At 45.0% G+C, this 15,025-nt stretch overlaps 2 protein-coding genes across 5 annotated transcripts; one reads left to right on the top strand and one right to left on the bottom strand.

The window, feature by feature from the left end:
* srsf2b (serine and arginine rich splicing factor 2b) lies at positions 1-4,367 on the bottom strand. Of its 2 annotated transcripts, none has more exons than XM_080904323.1 (3): positions 3,792-4,367; positions 3,170-3,463; positions 1-1,827 (listed from the first exon to the last, which is right to left on the bottom strand). In XM_080904323.1, exons 1-2 carry the CDS (start codon positions 4,148-4,150, stop codon positions 3,172-3,174), a joined length of 651 nt encoding a protein of 216 aa, XP_080760449.1. In that variant the 5' UTR covers positions 4,151-4,367; the 3' UTR covers positions 1-1,827; positions 3,170-3,171. The 2 variants fall into 2 exon arrangements, with proteins under 2 accessions (XP_080760449.1, XP_080760450.1); XM_080904324.1 differs by having other exon boundaries at positions 3,170-3,451.
* A 168-nt stretch (positions 4,368-4,535) lies between these two features.
* On the top strand, positions 4,536-14,718 carry mfsd11 (major facilitator superfamily domain containing 11). 3 transcript variants are annotated; one of them, XM_080904322.1, is made up of 14 exons: positions 4,536-6,362; positions 6,906-7,013; positions 7,095-7,150; positions 7,861-7,968; positions 8,052-8,131; positions 8,220-8,316; positions 8,832-8,890; positions 8,999-9,158; positions 10,857-10,900; positions 10,987-11,052; positions 11,218-11,343; positions 11,427-11,601; positions 11,942-12,077; positions 12,164-14,718. In XM_080904322.1, the coding sequence occupies exons 2-14, from the start codon at positions 6,918-6,920 to the stop codon at positions 12,323-12,325; spliced, it is 1,365 nt and encodes a 454-aa protein (XP_080760448.1). In that variant the 5' UTR covers positions 4,536-6,362; positions 6,906-6,917; the 3' UTR covers positions 12,326-14,718. The 3 variants fall into 3 exon arrangements, with proteins under 3 accessions (XP_080760448.1, XP_080760447.1, XP_080760446.1); XM_080904321.1 differs by having other exon boundaries at positions 4,536-6,402; positions 6,817-7,013; XM_080904320.1 differs by having other exon boundaries at positions 6,817-7,013; positions 12,164-14,717.
* The last annotated feature ends 307 nt before the right edge of the window (positions 14,719-15,025 follow it).

Below are 15,025 nucleotides of genomic sequence, written 5' to 3'. Positions count from 1 at the left end.
TTTATACACAAAACATCAAATCTTTATTGAAAGTCACATTTGTGTACAAGAGAAAAACCGTGTCTTTGTACAGAAGCCGAGACTGAAGCAGTCGTTAGCGCCGCGGTCACAGGACCAATCAGGAGAACACGGACACGTCGGCACAACACGCCACCTTAACAGCTAACCAGCAAAACTCAACTGCTACACAACTGCGCCTAGTGCACAAAGAAACACACGAGCAGGGTTAGCATTAAAAAAAGAACAAAGGAGTCAGTGTGTGTCTGTCCTGAAAAGGTTGGAATAACCTGACAAACACTGAGCTGCACAAATGTCTAGTTTGTGTTTTTTTAAATGCGGAAATTCAATGAAAAAGCTAAATAAACACACTGAAAATAAGAAGCTACAGTTCTACAGGGTAAAAGTGTTTCATGTCACTTTATCAGACAAGAAAAGCAGATGGAGGTGCGACAGAAAACAAATGGATGCTTAAAGTATAATTCTGGCTTGGTTCGGGCGGATTTCCGTCACTTTTTCAGAGATTTGGGGATTTAAGGAGCAGCGCTGGACGGCCTGAGCTTCCCTGCAGCTTCTGAAGAAGCTCCCGATCCGTTCTTTCCTTTGGAACACTTAAAATGACTTGTGTGTGACTCGTATTTTCATTAAAGCCGTCTCATCAATATAAATGTTGATTTTGTTGATAAGTAGGTAAAGTTTATCTATTAAGCGCTTTTCGCAGACAGGCAGTCACAAAGCGATGTACACGAAGGTTAAAATAAAGAAAACATTAAGTAATTAAAAAAAAAAGTAGTTTGTGTGTCGCTCAGGAGCTGCTGCAGCTTCCAGGAAACGCAGTAAAGGACTTCACCGTTTTCCTTCTGCTGATTTAAATCACTGTATTTCTTTAAGGTGAGCTCATCTGAGGTGTCACCTGCTGCGTGTAACAGCAGGCCACACCCCCACGCAGACTAAGTCCACATACAGCTGTGAACACAGCCATCTCTGGAATTGCATCAGGAAGTGAAACTGCCGAACCAAACACGCTGCGCTCGTCGTGGAAATGGACGCCGTCTTTCCACACTACACCAGGCTCCGTTCACAAAAACTGGAATTTTAACTCACAGACACTTTAACCTGCTTTGTGAGTCTTTGGTGTTTTAACAGTGAATTCAGATGCTGATTTAAAGAGCGATCACTGGACTGTGGTGGTTCTGACTGCAGCTCTGGGTTTGAATCTGGACCTGCAGGGAGCTCAGTGTTTGCTCAGGTATAAACGCTTTCCCGTAGCCCCACCCCCAAGAAGATCTACACATAAATTATCCTTTAAGCATTATTTTGTGGGCCTGTATCACAAAGGGAGATTACAGCTAATTTCAAGCTTAAATTAGGTTTTCTGTTATCATAAAGGACAGTTTGGACACAAAGGACAGACCTTTGTGTCCAAACTCAACGAAAAACATCAGATGTATTATTATAGAAGGTTTATTAATATTAGAAACTGAGGCGATTCACCCATCAGGCCTGAGTTTTGTCAGCAATAATAGTACACAATTCATCAGTTCACACATGTGACTGTGTTGCAGTTATGACACCTTTGTGATACAGGCCAGAGAGGAGATGATAATATGAGAGGAGTGGAACATTCTATCTTATGAGCTTTCATTTTTAAATCCAGGTCTGAACACACCATTTAAACCGTAATCGGGACATGAAAAGGAAACAAAATCACAATAAATCAGCGAAAAAAAGGAAATGAACCAAAGCACAGAAGACAAAATAACCTTTCACAGCTGGACTCTGGTGCTTGCGTGGGAGCCGGTCCGGGAGGTCACACGTCTTTAACCGAAACTGTGAATCAAAGAAACGTCAGGAATAAAAGTTAAAGAAAGTACCAGCTGACACAGAAAGAAGCATTTTATACGAGGCTGATCAGAAACGTGCAAATTTACACGTAAAATCCAGATCACTGGAGCAGAGATCGTGATCGCCTTCTGTTCATCGAACTCTCATTTTACTCTCTGGCTGTGATCACGCAGAAATATTTGGCGACTTATTTTAGGGTTAGCTACTTTATGCCCATCTGAGAAAAACACAGCACACATGTGGAGGAAGCCCATGCTCTTATTTTGAAAGTTCGGCACCTGCTTGTGGACCAGCTCGCGGTCGTTGTTGCTCAGCTGCATGAGCTCTGAATATTCTGGACTGCTTTGGACCACAGCAGCTTGTTTTACTCCTTCTTGCAGGCAGCTGGAACCAGCTGGCTCTGGTGCTTCACATCTCATTTTACTTCCCTGCAGGACGTCCTGCTCAGGCCGCTATCTCGAGCTCTGCAAACTTCAATGGCACCGCTTCAGACCACAGCTGCTGTTACCTAATTCTTCTTCTGCTCAAACAAAACCTGCAGCAGCTGGAAAATCATCGAGTTCTCTGAGTCTGCAGAGGATGATGAGGACTGCCAGCAACAGGAGAGGATGGACCAGTTAACGAGCGTCCACGGGAGCCGATTATTGCTTTAATATGCATGGCATGAAGTTCAGGTCACAAGTGTGGCGCAGTTCCTTTTGCAAGCACAAGCATGCGTCGCCTGCACAGCTAAGTGTTTGAAGTATCTGCGCAGGAGTAAAACATGAATACTACTGCAGAAGGCGTGGGCGTGCGCACCGTCAAGTACAAACATCTGACTCTCCAGCGAGCCCCTGACTGTGTGGATGAGCACACGAACTTTCAAAATAAGAGCAAGAGTCACCAGATACACCTGGAGAGGCCAGCTCATGTAAAGTCACCCTTCTCTATCTAATGTGCACAAATTCAAATGAGGTGGAGCTAAGAGGAAGTGATGCAACCCTCCGAGCACCACAAACCGCCGCTCCTTTGTGCGCAGTCAGAACAGCAGACACACATACCTCAACACCACCAAACCAACACTGACTGCCTCCACCCTGTTGCTGCAGCTCGCCACACACCTTGTACCTGCTCAATCTGCCTCAGCTCAGCTCAAACACCACCTTAGCAAACAGGATACCGCAGCTTGGGGAGGAGAGAATTCCACATTTTGTTTTTTTAAATACACAACTTCTATTACTGAAAAGTTTAGAAACTTTTGTTAGACTGGGAAAAAAAAATCCCCTGCTGATCATCTGAGGGAAAAATGTGTGTATCTAATAAAATGGCCGCTAACGTTTAAACTCACCTCTACGAGGTTTCATTTCCATTTTCTGCTGCTGACTTTGGCTGGCTTTTAGATCTCGACCTGGACCCTCTCTTGGAGGAAGGGGTGCGGCTTCTGGACCTGGACCTGGATCGGGACCGGGACCTAGACCTGGAAGGAGAGCGCGCCTTGGTCTTCTTGGTCCTGGGAGAGCGGGACTTGGACCTGGAGTAGGACCGGGACCTGGATCTGCTGTAGCGGGACCGGCTTCGAGAAGGCGTGCGGCTCCTGCTGCGGGATCTGCTCCGTCTCCTGCGTCTCGGGCTGGGGGAACAGCTGGATACATTCAGTGGGTTGAGTTACAGTCAAAGAAAAAAACAGCTGGATCTGAACTGAGGAGAACATGAGCTGCAGGGCTGGAGCTACAGTGAGCAGAGCTGGCAGTCAGGAGCCATCTGGTTCTCCTGGTTAGCTCTGAGCCTCCAATCAGCTGGTCTGAAGAAAACTTCCGGTCTTTATTTTAATCAAATAACTCAAATTTCTGGATAATTAAATGCAATCATTGATAAATGGTGGGAGTCTTAATTACAGTGTTGTGGGGAAAGTAAATGATCCACATTCAGTCACGCTCGCTCTGCACACCAGAGATCCGGCCTCTCCTTACCTTCTGCTCCGCCGTCCGCTGTACCTCCGGCTCGGTCCTCCTCCTCGCCGTCCTCCGCCGTAATGGGAGTCGGGGGGTCTGCCGTACCGGGCCATCTGGACCCGCAGCTCCCGCCCGTCCAGCAGCGCGCCGTCCATGGCGTCCATCGCGTCTTCGGCGTCCCGTTTGTCGTGGAACCGAACAAACGCGAAGCCCCGGCTTTCCTTGGTGTAGCGGTCTCGCGGGATGTAGACGTCCCCTACCCGGCCGTACTTCTCAAACACCCGGCGGAGGGCTTCGGGAGAGGTCCGGTACGTTAGATTGTCCACTTTGAGGGAAGTCATGCCGTCGACGTCCGGCGGAGGCCTGCCGTAACTCATGCTGCCTGGCGCGAGAGGCCCGGGAAGCTCCCAGAACAGTCCGGAAAGTAACACAGATTGCGCCTGCGCGGCTCAAAACGCTACGCAGAGACAGAACGGAGCGATTTAAGCAGAATCTCGCGGATCTGGCTCAGTTTACTGCCGCCAAAAACACAGAGCACGCCACAAATTTCTCCGAACCGCGCCGAGCCAGCAGCGACTAGAGCTTCTTCTTCCACGCGGAAAACAAACGGAGTGTAATCCGCTCCCGAGCGCCACGGTGCGGTGATTGCAGTCTTTACACTAAACACGAGGAAACAAAACAAGATGTTTTTATTGGGTCATTCTACGATGTTATGTTCTCTCTGATAACTTAACAACCCTTTTAGTGGAAAGCTACAACTGTAGCTGCCCCCACCAGTGTGTGAATGCGAGAGTGAATGAATAGTGTTATTATAAAGCGCTTTGGGTGCCTTGAAAAGCGCTATATAAATCCAATCCATTATTATTTATGTAGTGAATTATGTTGTTGAAAATTTGATTTCAAACTGTTGTCTAAAACACAAAATAATTCCTGAGAACTTCCAGAATGGCATTTTCTCTTATCTCTCTTATCCCAACTTCCAGAAAAGCAAAGTGCATAAAAAAATAACAAAATAAGTTAAAGTTCACCTTTAATTGTGTTGATATCTCTCTTATAACTGTTTATCAACATCTTTTATATAACAGTAATCACAGGCTGTAAGTATCCCACAACATACATGCAGCCCTGTTACTGAAGCCTGTAAAGAAGAAACAAAACAGTGAGACTACAAAGTCCTGCGCTGACACCAGACGTAACCCAGAGACAGTCCTCTTTGATATATATTAGTTACAACATTTATATGTATATTTATTACTTTTGTAATAGTTTGAGCTAATATAATAAATTGTGTATTTGAGTAAAAATTTAAAAAATCAACAACCCTGAAATTAATAAATACAAAAGCCAGTGTAACTATTGAGAAGTTGGGCTAGGTGCATTTTGAAAGTGTCTGACTCTGATAACAATGTCATTAAAACTGTTTCATTAAAAAAAAAAAAAAAAAAAGCTTAGCTTTGATGGATATAACTTTTTTTTATTTTCACATTCATAAATGTAAATTTCTAAACAGAAAACCTTATTTCCTTATTTCCTCACCTTTATGATGGACGTCCACAACTTTAATTTAATAAGCCCTAATGAAATTATGTTTTAACACTATCAGACTTCTAATTAAAGACACAGTTAGAACTTCACTAAACTAAACATTAGTTCATTCATTCATGCTTGATACAAAAGCTTCTTCAGTTTTTGCTATTTTCCTCTTGTTTTCTGCTCCCACTCACGCACTTGTCTCTTTTGTGTTTAAGCTCTGATAAGTATGACTGTATTGTATTTATTTTAAGTTAATGAGTTTGCACTTTGTTCTTTCTTCGAATAAAGATCTATATTAAAAAATTAAAACAACAACAACAAAAACTCAGAAGCGCGGTTAGCCCACAGCAGAAGCTTACCTGTGTGTAGAAAAAGCAGTAGGTGCTGATGATGCCACACCTTCAACCGCCACAACCTACTGCTGGCTTCATGCCCCAAATCAAGATGGCGGATGTCGTAAACTGGACAATGTGATGTCCACGTTGCAAACATACAGTTTTTTCGTGCGTGTGTGCGTGCGTGTGCGTGTGTGTGTGTGTGTGTGTGAGAAAAATAATATAAGTATAAATATAAGTATTTTACGAACATTTTATTCTACAGCTCCTCAGACGCCTAATCATTCTTCTGGACGAACTCGAGAGCTCCCCTACAGAACAGGAAACCCAGACGGTTTAAATATAATAGATGTAATATTAAAAAGAAATAAAACGGAAACGGAAACCAAGAGAAACGCCTAGCTCGCGGGTTCCACAAGAGCGGGTTGCGTGAGTTTCTTTCTGCGCATGTGCAAGTTTTTAGCCGTTTCCTTGTAGCAGCGCCTGTTAGCCTGTCAGCTGATTTCACTCACATGACTCTCGTTTTAGTTTCAGGTCAGTCCTGTTTATCGGTGCTGTGAAAGGGCTCCGGGAACCAGCTTTCCACGGCGGAAACATGGTGTTAAAGTTGGTTTAGGATCCGAACGGTGATAATAAATGGCTGCGGGGGTTCCCACGAAGAGCTGACCGACTGAGTGAGGAGAAAAGCGGGCAGGTTAGCTCAGCAGCGTCGGCAGATTTGGTGAGCTGATCACGGCTAATTTTCCGGGCACAACTGCTCTGTAAGCGTGACACTTAAAAAACTAAAAATAGTCTCTTGTCATTGGAAATAGTCTGGAGCATTTCCGCATTATGCATTTCTAGCAACGAGCAGCAGACCGAATCTCGTTTAGAAATGTCTAAATTAAACGCTCTTTCCTATAAAAATAAGATAGCACACAAGTGAGAGCACACAGCTGTGTTCATTCACCCCAGACGGTCTTCTTTATAATTCGGCGTACATCACATCAGTCACACTACACTGCTTTGAAGGCAGTGTTGCTTTTTATCTTAATTCTTTATCAAACAAACGCAGAAAATGGGTGTTTGCGGTAAAACAGGCGGGATTTAAATGTCGCTTAGTTTTATTGCTGTTGACTGATTAAAGCTTCATAGAGACATATTCTGACATGTACTTCTTTTGTTTCTATTCTCAGATGAGCTCTTCACACCAACAGTAGATTATTATTATTATTATTATTATTATTATTATTATTATTGGTTTTTACTTCCTCTGGGAGTTCAGATAACCTCCAGAATGAGTCCAGAAGGGAAGAAGCTTTTAAACATCATCATCCTCGGTTTCGGCTTTATGTTCATGTTCACAGCCTTTCAGACATGTGGCAATATAGAGGTAAGTTTGTCACTGACCGCACTTCTGTCAAAATTAAGTAAACTTTACATATTATAAGTCATTTTTTCTTTATCTTAACAGCAAACAGTGATCAAGAGCTTCAACAGCACCGAGTTCCACGGGAGCGGATACACGAGGTAAACAAGTGTCGGCTGGTGGCACTTTCTCAAATCGAATCAGTCGCGGCCAGAAAGCGCTGAGGGGTTAATTCAATCTAAGGTTAATCTTATTGAACCGTCAGAGTTTTCAGGAACCTTCCAGAAACCAAGAAGTGAGGAGACCATAATCACCGTCAATTATTTAAAGCTTCCAGCTGATTTTAAACAGTGAAAAGACGTCACATTAAAGTTTAAAACGGAGACGTTTCACTGTTTTTGTTGTTGTTGTTTTAAATCTATACTCATTTCAATTCGGTGCCAGCAGCAGAAAAAAAACAAAAGCGTTCAGATGTCTGCAGAAGGCTCAAAAAACAACTTTCACCAAAAAAAAACAAGCTAATGAAGGAAGTTGTTAACTACCAACCATGTGATTACAACCACATTTCCCATGATGCCGTATGAGTGGATCAAGCAGATCATCCGGAGTTTGTCAGTGTTCTGTGACCAAAGAGTTCAAGAGCATTTAGATGAAGTAGAGGGCTTCGTTAGTACGTAACGTTAACAGAGGCACAGCCTTGAAAACAGCTGATTGGTGGAAAGCACTGCAAGGCCGTCAGCAGGAACCTAAACCGCTCGTTTTTCTTCTGTGCTGGTGGTTTAAAGTTTGGTTTTGTGCACTTCGCGTGGCTTCAAATTTTAAAAATCCATCAATTAAAGCGAGGTGCCTGACTGTGCTCTACCTCTCGCAGCATGGCCATCATCTATGGCGTTTTCTCTGCATCCAACCTCATCGCCCCGTCGGTGGTGGCGGTCATCGGGCCCCAGCTCTCCATGTTCTTCAGCGGGCTTTTGTACAGGTACCTGCACACTCGCATCCACTCTTTTCCACCCCTTCAATAGAAAGCAAACCTCCTAATTCATGCACTGTCGTCTTCCACAGCCTGTACATCGCCATGTTCATCTACCCGTACACCTGGAGCTTCTACACGGCGTCCGTGCTGGTTGGAATAGCAGCAGCAGGTAAAGCAGCAGCATCCCTCTAGCCCTGATATTTGGAAAAGAGGCTTGGTCTGTGCACATATCTGACATTTTGATTTCTGCACTCTAGTGCTGTGGACAGCTCAGGGGAACGTCCTCACCATCAACTCCACGGACAGCACCATTGGAAGAAACAGTGGTATATTCTGGGCGCTGCTGCAGTTCAGGTAAACCTTCAGGAGTACATAGTCAGGATATAAGCGTCGATGACTCCATGTTGTCCCCAGTTCGGTCTAACAGCCAAACCACTGCCGTACTTTCCCATAAACCTCAGAACGTTTCAGATTCTGCTAATTACCACGTCAGCAGGCAGACCATAGACTGTATATAAAAGATGGATGTAGGTTTGGGGTCTGCCTGATGTCCAGCCGGGGGCGACTGTTGTGCCTGTAATAAGAAATCTGATTGGATATAAGCCTTACTGTCACTATGAACAGGTCAGAGGTCACCCAGCTGTACGGGAACCACGGTAACGATGGCGAGCTTTATGGCAGAGCATGTTCAGTGCAGCATGCTGGTAAATATGATACTGTGGTGCTCGTGAACAGCTCTCACCGTGAGTGGCTCACGTGAACAGGAACGGTGGATTCTGAAACTCATGACGCTCTGTGGGAAGTTCAGTCACATGATGATTTCTGTGCATGCCTTTTTAAACATCCTCCCTCCCTCCCTCTCTCTGCAGCTTGTTCTTTGGAAACCTCTACATCTACTGCGCCTGGCACGGACACGTCCACATCACAGGTCTGAATCCAGCAGTTTTCTTTGAGCTCTCTGCCTCACACTTTTATAGCATTAACTTCCTGTGTGGTCGTCTCATGAAAAGCGTCTGACTCATGCTGTTCCTCTCAGACAAGGACCGGCAGACGGTGTTCATCTCTCTGACGGTGATAAGCCTGGTCGGCTGCTTCCTCTTCTTCCTCCTCAGGAAGCCTGATTCTGAATGCTCTTCCTCTGCTGAGGCGACTGAGCCGCTGCTGCAGGAGGAACCCTGCGACAACACCGCAACCAGGTGAGCACTCAGGTGACATTATGGTTTGTGTCTGTGTACGCAGAGGCGTGTGCAGCCTCGTGGGTCAGGCGCTGATTGGATGGAACAGGACGAGGAGCAACAACAGAGCAAAAAAAACCCCAAAAACGCTCAAAGATCACGAGAGACTGCACACGCCGCTGCAGCGGGACTCTCGTTGTTTCAACCTTCAGCTCTGTTAGAGCGCCTCTTCACTGCCCCCTGCTGACAGAAAACAGCTACAACATGCAGACTGTGGTCTGCAGGCGTAGGGCCATCGCTCAAGAATGGAACGGATGTCATTTGGGTGACTGAGTTCAGGAAAAGATGGAGATGTCTCTGCGTGTTGCTTTTTGTTATTAAAGACCTGGAAATGATGCATTTCAACAAAATTCAGTTTTATTTTAAATAATTCTGCTTTTTAAGACTTTATTGTGACAGAACGGTGGACAGGCGGCAGGGAAAGACGCGCAGTAACACCGTTTCTTTTTCGTTTCTTTTTTTTCTTTTTCACTATGACCTACTTCGACTTCCTGGTACCAGGATTTTTTTTTTTATAATGCCTGCTCAGCCACTGATTGGTCAGGGAGGGACGTGACTAGAGGAGTCATCAGTGGGCCATCAAAGCTCCATTTTTAAAAAAGAAAAAAAAATCCAGCAGTGAAGGAAGTGTGTGCACGCGCTGCCCGCCGCCTTCGTGGGCTCTCGTGTTTCATCCTGGGAAAAAGCTGCAGAGCGAGCAGCAGGTGGACCCTTAGCTCGATGTCCTCCATTGTTGCTCGTGTCTCATTGAAATGAGGGCACAGGACTTTCTGCCCACTTTGCCTTAATGACCCAGTTGGAATGGAAAATGAGTGAAATGCAATAGAGCTGAGTCGAGTAGATGCTAGCGGGAAATGACCCCGGTGTGGATTCAGACCCCACCTCTGCATCAGCCTCACCTGCTCCACCCGGCGAGCGTTCACGTGTTTACGGCTGCTACAGAAACACATCTCCCGATGTTACACTCACTGACAAATATATGGAAGCTTTGAGCGTTTTCACTGCTGTCGTTGTGGTTTAAAACACAAACAGGCTGTGATGTGGAGTGGGCGGGTCCGACTGTGAAACTGCAAGCTCATTGGCTCATCACTGTCCAATCACACAGATTGGCTGCACGTTCAAACACGGCCTGGGATGGCTTCACTTCACTTAGACACGAAGCTCTGATCTCAAACAGTGAAATGATTCGTAATTTAAAGAAAATGAGAAAAATGAGGGTATGGAAACTTTTTCTCAGTCATTAATAATTCAGGTGATCAGTGTGCTGCGTGAGTTACAAGTACATTCAAAATTAAAATTGAGATGCGTTTTAAATAAGAGCTCCGTGTATTATGGGAAGTAGATTGTTAATGTTCAGGAAAATTCTTTTTCTTTCTTTCCCCTTAAAAGCTGGATGGGTGCCGTGGTTCTCTGGTCCACGGGAGGAAGGATAATTATTTCAGAGGGACTGTGGAAATGAGACGGGCGACCTTTAACTGTAAACACCATCCTTTGTGGTCTTTTGTGCATTTCTTGGGACACCGTCTCCGGGATACCAAGGCGGCTCAGGAAGGAGGGCTCAAATATAAATATGAACCTTAGAAGGTCGAGGGGCCGAAACTTTCACGGTGACTGTTTAAATGAGCATGATGGACCTCCCCCTCTCTCTCCTCTCTGCAGCTCGGGATGCTCTCACCTCTGCTCTCAGGCGCTCGACGCGTTTGGTGAGTTTCTGAAAAAATACCCTCGCTTTCTCGCTGTAGCTGAAACGTCCCGAGCGGCGTGTTAACCTCTGCCGTCCTGTCTGCAGTCAAAGCGTGTAAGCTGTTCATCACCAGAGAAATGCTGCTGCTGGGCGTCTCCATCGGATACACAGGTGGGTGGAGACGAGCTGGGCGAGGAGAGGACGGTCTCCTCCTTTAAGTCACAATCAGATATGTGTTATGAAAATAACTGAATGCAAAAAAGCTGCTCAGTGCACATTTAAACACGACTGATACTGAAGCCCCTCGAACTGACCCGATGCCTGCGGCTCCGTCAGGTTTGGAGCTGACCTTCTACAGCGGCGTGTACGGCACGTGCATTGGCGCCATGATGAGGTTCGGCCAGGATGCGAAGAGTTTGATCGGGATCTCTGGGATCTGCATCGGCGTGGGCGAGATATTAGGTGAGTCATCTTCATTCGTCTGAAGGTAAAACGCCGCAGGGCGAGAACAAGGAGACGAGCTGAGTGTCGGGTCTCTCCGTCAGGTGGTAGCGTGTTCGGGATACTGAACAAACGCATCGGCTTTGGGAGGAACCCCATCGTTCTGCTCGGGTTCGTCACCCACATCATCGCCTTCTACCTGATTTTCCTCAACATCGCCAGCGACGCTCCGCTGGCCCCGGAAGAAGGAACAGATCTGGAGGCCTTCATCACCCCCAGGTAAAGAAAAATCACGTGAGGCGCTGAGGTGTGAGTCATAACGACAAAATTGACTTTTAAAAAAAATAATTTGTTATCAAACTAATAAAAAAGGAGAGATGTTGATGAAAAAATATAAAAAGATTTTAATATATGATTATTGATAAATGTGTGTGCATTTAAAATAAAATCGAAATGACTGAAATAATGCAAATGAATGGTTGTTACCTTTTCACAATAAAAGCCTTGTTCTCTTTCCCCGGAGCCTCCGTTACGAGCCCTCTGACTGTGTTCAGACTTTGGTTTTCTAAACTTATTTAAACGATGCTGTCGGGTTAACGTTACCATTTGTGTGCCTCAGCGTGGGCGTGGCCTTGTTCTGCAGCTTCCTGCTCGGTCTGGGTGACAGCTGCTTCAACACGCAGCTCCTCAGCATCATCGGCTTCATGTTCCACGACAACAGCGCCCCCGCCTTTGCCGTCTTCAAGTTCATCCAGGTGACACAAACACTGAACAGGAGAGTGTATTGTTTTACAGCTGAGTTTTATTTTGAATTAACCTGTGTTTGTCATTTCCTGTGCAGTCCATCATGGCCGCTCTGGCCTTCTACTACAGTAACTACCTGCTGTTGCACTGGCAGCTGCTCATCCTGGTCGTGGTGGGGTTTCTGGGCACGATAACCTTCTTTAAGGTGGAGCACATGGCCAGCTCCAGCAGGCGGCAGTCGGACTACGACAGTATCTGAGCCGGGCCGGATGACGAGGGCACAGCTGGAGTTTTTTCGCTCTCCACTGCTGGAAAGGAAAAAAACCTCGCCCAGGGACGACCGGCCCACAGACTGATGCTAGCTGTGGTACATTTAGATTCTGAACCCGGGACCAAACGCTCCTCCTGATCTCAGCATTTACCCAATTAAATCAAACGGCATGTGTGACGGTGGTGTGCACGCCTCATATACCTCGTTTAGTTTCATAACCAGACTCCTCCTTCTTGTGCACTCGGTCTGTAAATAAACTCTATTCAAGGCAAAGAGAGTAATAATCCCACTGCTCGTGTTGGCGTCACGCTGTTAGTCCTCCTTCAGTGGACCAACTTCCATCTTGACAACAAATTCTGTGAAAAGCCCTCGGTCATCTGTTAGAAACATACAGGAGAGCTCCACGGAAACCACACCCACCTGAGGGGGAAAATGGCGTCCAGATCACTGAGCCAATCACTGAGCAGTTTTAAAAGGTTAAACATATTTGTAGGGTTTTTTCTGGATTTGTTGACAAGAAGAAAAAGGTTTAAGTTAAACGTCTATACTCTATCTGCACAAATCCAGCTCTGGTTACAGCCAAATACTGAAGGGTTGTCACTCATGGGTGTCTCATAAATATTTTCTTCCTTCTAATGTTGGAGTGAAGCGGTCACAGACTGCGATTCACGCCACATGAGGCAGTTTTACTGTTCTCGGCTGTTCGGCTTTAAAATTAAGCCGTTTTTATTTAAAGAGAAACAAAAAGAAGTCACTTCTTCTGGTGTCAGATCCACGTTCACCCCTCGTCTTCTGTTCTTTTACACGACTGGTTTCGCTGTAATGAGATCCGTGTCGTCAAAGTGCATCTCTGCGGTCCAGGAAGCAACTCCGAATCAGGCGTGGCTGACGGCGCTCGGCTCAGACTGCAGAGCAGACGATGTTCTGTTCGTGCCTCTAAGGACAGGAAAAAGTTTTTGTTTTTTTTCTTCCTCATCTTTGCTGCTTTTCTCACCTCTTCGTGTTTAACAAAAAGAAAATAAAGTCAGGGTTTTTGGGGTTTTTTGTTTTTTTTCTGCGCTGATAGTGGCGGACAGAGTTGAAGCTACACAGACTTTGACCTGAAGGGGCGTCTCAGTGATTTGGTATCTCTAACATTTGGTGGCTCACACGGGTAGGTGTCTACAGTAAAAAGAGAGGGAAAAATGCTTGTTCCTACAAATCCCATAATGCAACATCCACTGAACTGTTTTTCCCTTCCTCGTAAAGGCACCCTGTGCAGTTTTTGCCCACTAGGGGGTGCTATTTGACTTAGTTTGAATAACTTTTGGTAAACGTGACGATGGAGGTGCCACCAAAAACATGAGAAACAATCATGGGGAGATATCCAGGGTTTTCCTGCATATAGGGGTGAAAAATCTGTCCTTCCACTAAAATAAAATCACCAAAACTGATTGTTTTTAACAGCTTTTACTCTAGAAAAAAAAAAAAAAAAATGAAATGGCCAATAATAAGAGGACATGCACTTATTAATGTGGTCTAAGGAAATGCAGACTTTTTACACTGACTGTATGTAGAGTGGTCATGCCTACATGTGCAGCTCACTTCCTTAAACCACATTTTAACTCAACCAAATGAACTTCAAAATTTCCCCATTTAATATTAATGATCGGGATTAAAAATATGATTAAACTAAAAGAACACAAATATAACAAACTGTGCCCTCGTTCATCTTTCTACTCGTCATCTGACTCCCCTCTGCCCGTCTTGAACTGAACTTAATCGTTCCTTTGGTTCAGGTTTAGTCAAATGATAAATTCTTGTTTAAAAATAGTTAAAGTGCCACAAAATGAGTCGAAGCAGTTGTGATGTTCTGTTAGATGGTGCAGTGAGTTGGTATAGCCTTTAACCAGTTAAATCATCATGATATATTCTCACTTATGATGGTGGACTGTAGCTCAACACGTGAAAACACTGCCACCTAGTGTCTGCAGCGTGCACAGGGTAATCACAGAAGGTATCTTTATTGAGGTCAAGCCTGTCTGGGCTGCTGCTCAGTGCAGATTCACAGTTTCACTCTGGTTTAAACTGATGTGACACCAAACAGACACAGCGTGACATTTGAGCCTTAATGCTTTTTGTAATGTTGCCATGGTGACGAGGAGCAACTTCAGACATGCTGTAGTTTCTTTTTTTTCCTGTTCCAAGTGTCAAACAACGAATGGCCGTACACTATTGTAGTTAATTTATTGCTGGGAGTCGGGTTTGCTCAACTTTGGTTCATGTTGCTACTGCAGTGAACGCAATCAAAGGATAAATAAGGGAAATGTACCAAGATGATGATTTTATACTTGAATGTAATTAAAAATGACACCCAAACTTCTGCCTGCATGTTTTTCTTGTCAATAAAATACTGTTTTCTGCATTCATTGTGTTTACATGGAGAGCTCCACAGCTTTAAAGACGGAAACACGAGATGATCTGAACAGAGCCGTCGGTCACTTCAAACACACCTGGATCCTCACTGACTTTTGAGTTATTTGTGTGTGTGACGCTAAACCAAAGAGAAGTTCCTCTAATGTCCACAGGAGGCTCCAGCAGTAAGTCAGTCCCCGCAGACTCCTGTGTTAAACCTCTGCAGCAGCAATAATTATGCTTACTGCCTGATACACAAACTGTTCTGGGAGAGAGCTGATGTGTTTCCAAGGG

Source organism: Rhamphochromis sp. 'chilingali', assembly GCF_963969265.1.
Source record: "Rhamphochromis sp. 'chilingali' genome assembly, chromosome: 15".
Classification (NCBI taxonomy): domain Eukaryota; kingdom Metazoa; phylum Chordata; class Actinopteri; order Cichliformes; family Cichlidae; genus Rhamphochromis; species Rhamphochromis sp. 'chilingali'.
The sequence above is the reverse complement of the archived record's forward strand: the minus strand, read 5'-3'. Positions and strand labels throughout refer to the sequence as shown.

What these genes read in the sequence shown, in the direction of transcription:
- srsf2b (XM_080904323.1), bottom strand. Translation starts at nt 4,150, where the DNA reads ATGAGTTACGGCAGGCCTCCGCCGGACGTCGACGGCATGACTTCCCTC. An exon ending in AGCGGACGGCGGAGCAGAAG is followed by an intron (nt 3,464 to 3,791) that starts GTAAGGAGAGGC and finishes GAATGTATCCAG; the next exon opens with CTGTTCCCCCAGCCCGAGAC.
- mfsd11 (XM_080904322.1), top strand. Translation starts at nt 6,918, where the DNA reads ATGAGTCCAGAAGGGAAGAAGCTTTTAAACATCATCATCCTCGGTTTC. An exon ending in TTCAGCGGGCTTTTGTACAG is followed by an intron (nt 7,969 to 8,051) that starts GTACCTGCACAC and finishes CGTCTTCCACAG; the next exon opens with CCTGTACATCGCCATGTTCA. An exon ending in CCGTCTTCAAGTTCATCCAG is followed by an intron (nt 12,078 to 12,163) that starts GTGACACAAACA and finishes TTTCCTGTGCAG; the next exon opens with TCCATCATGGCCGCTCTGGC.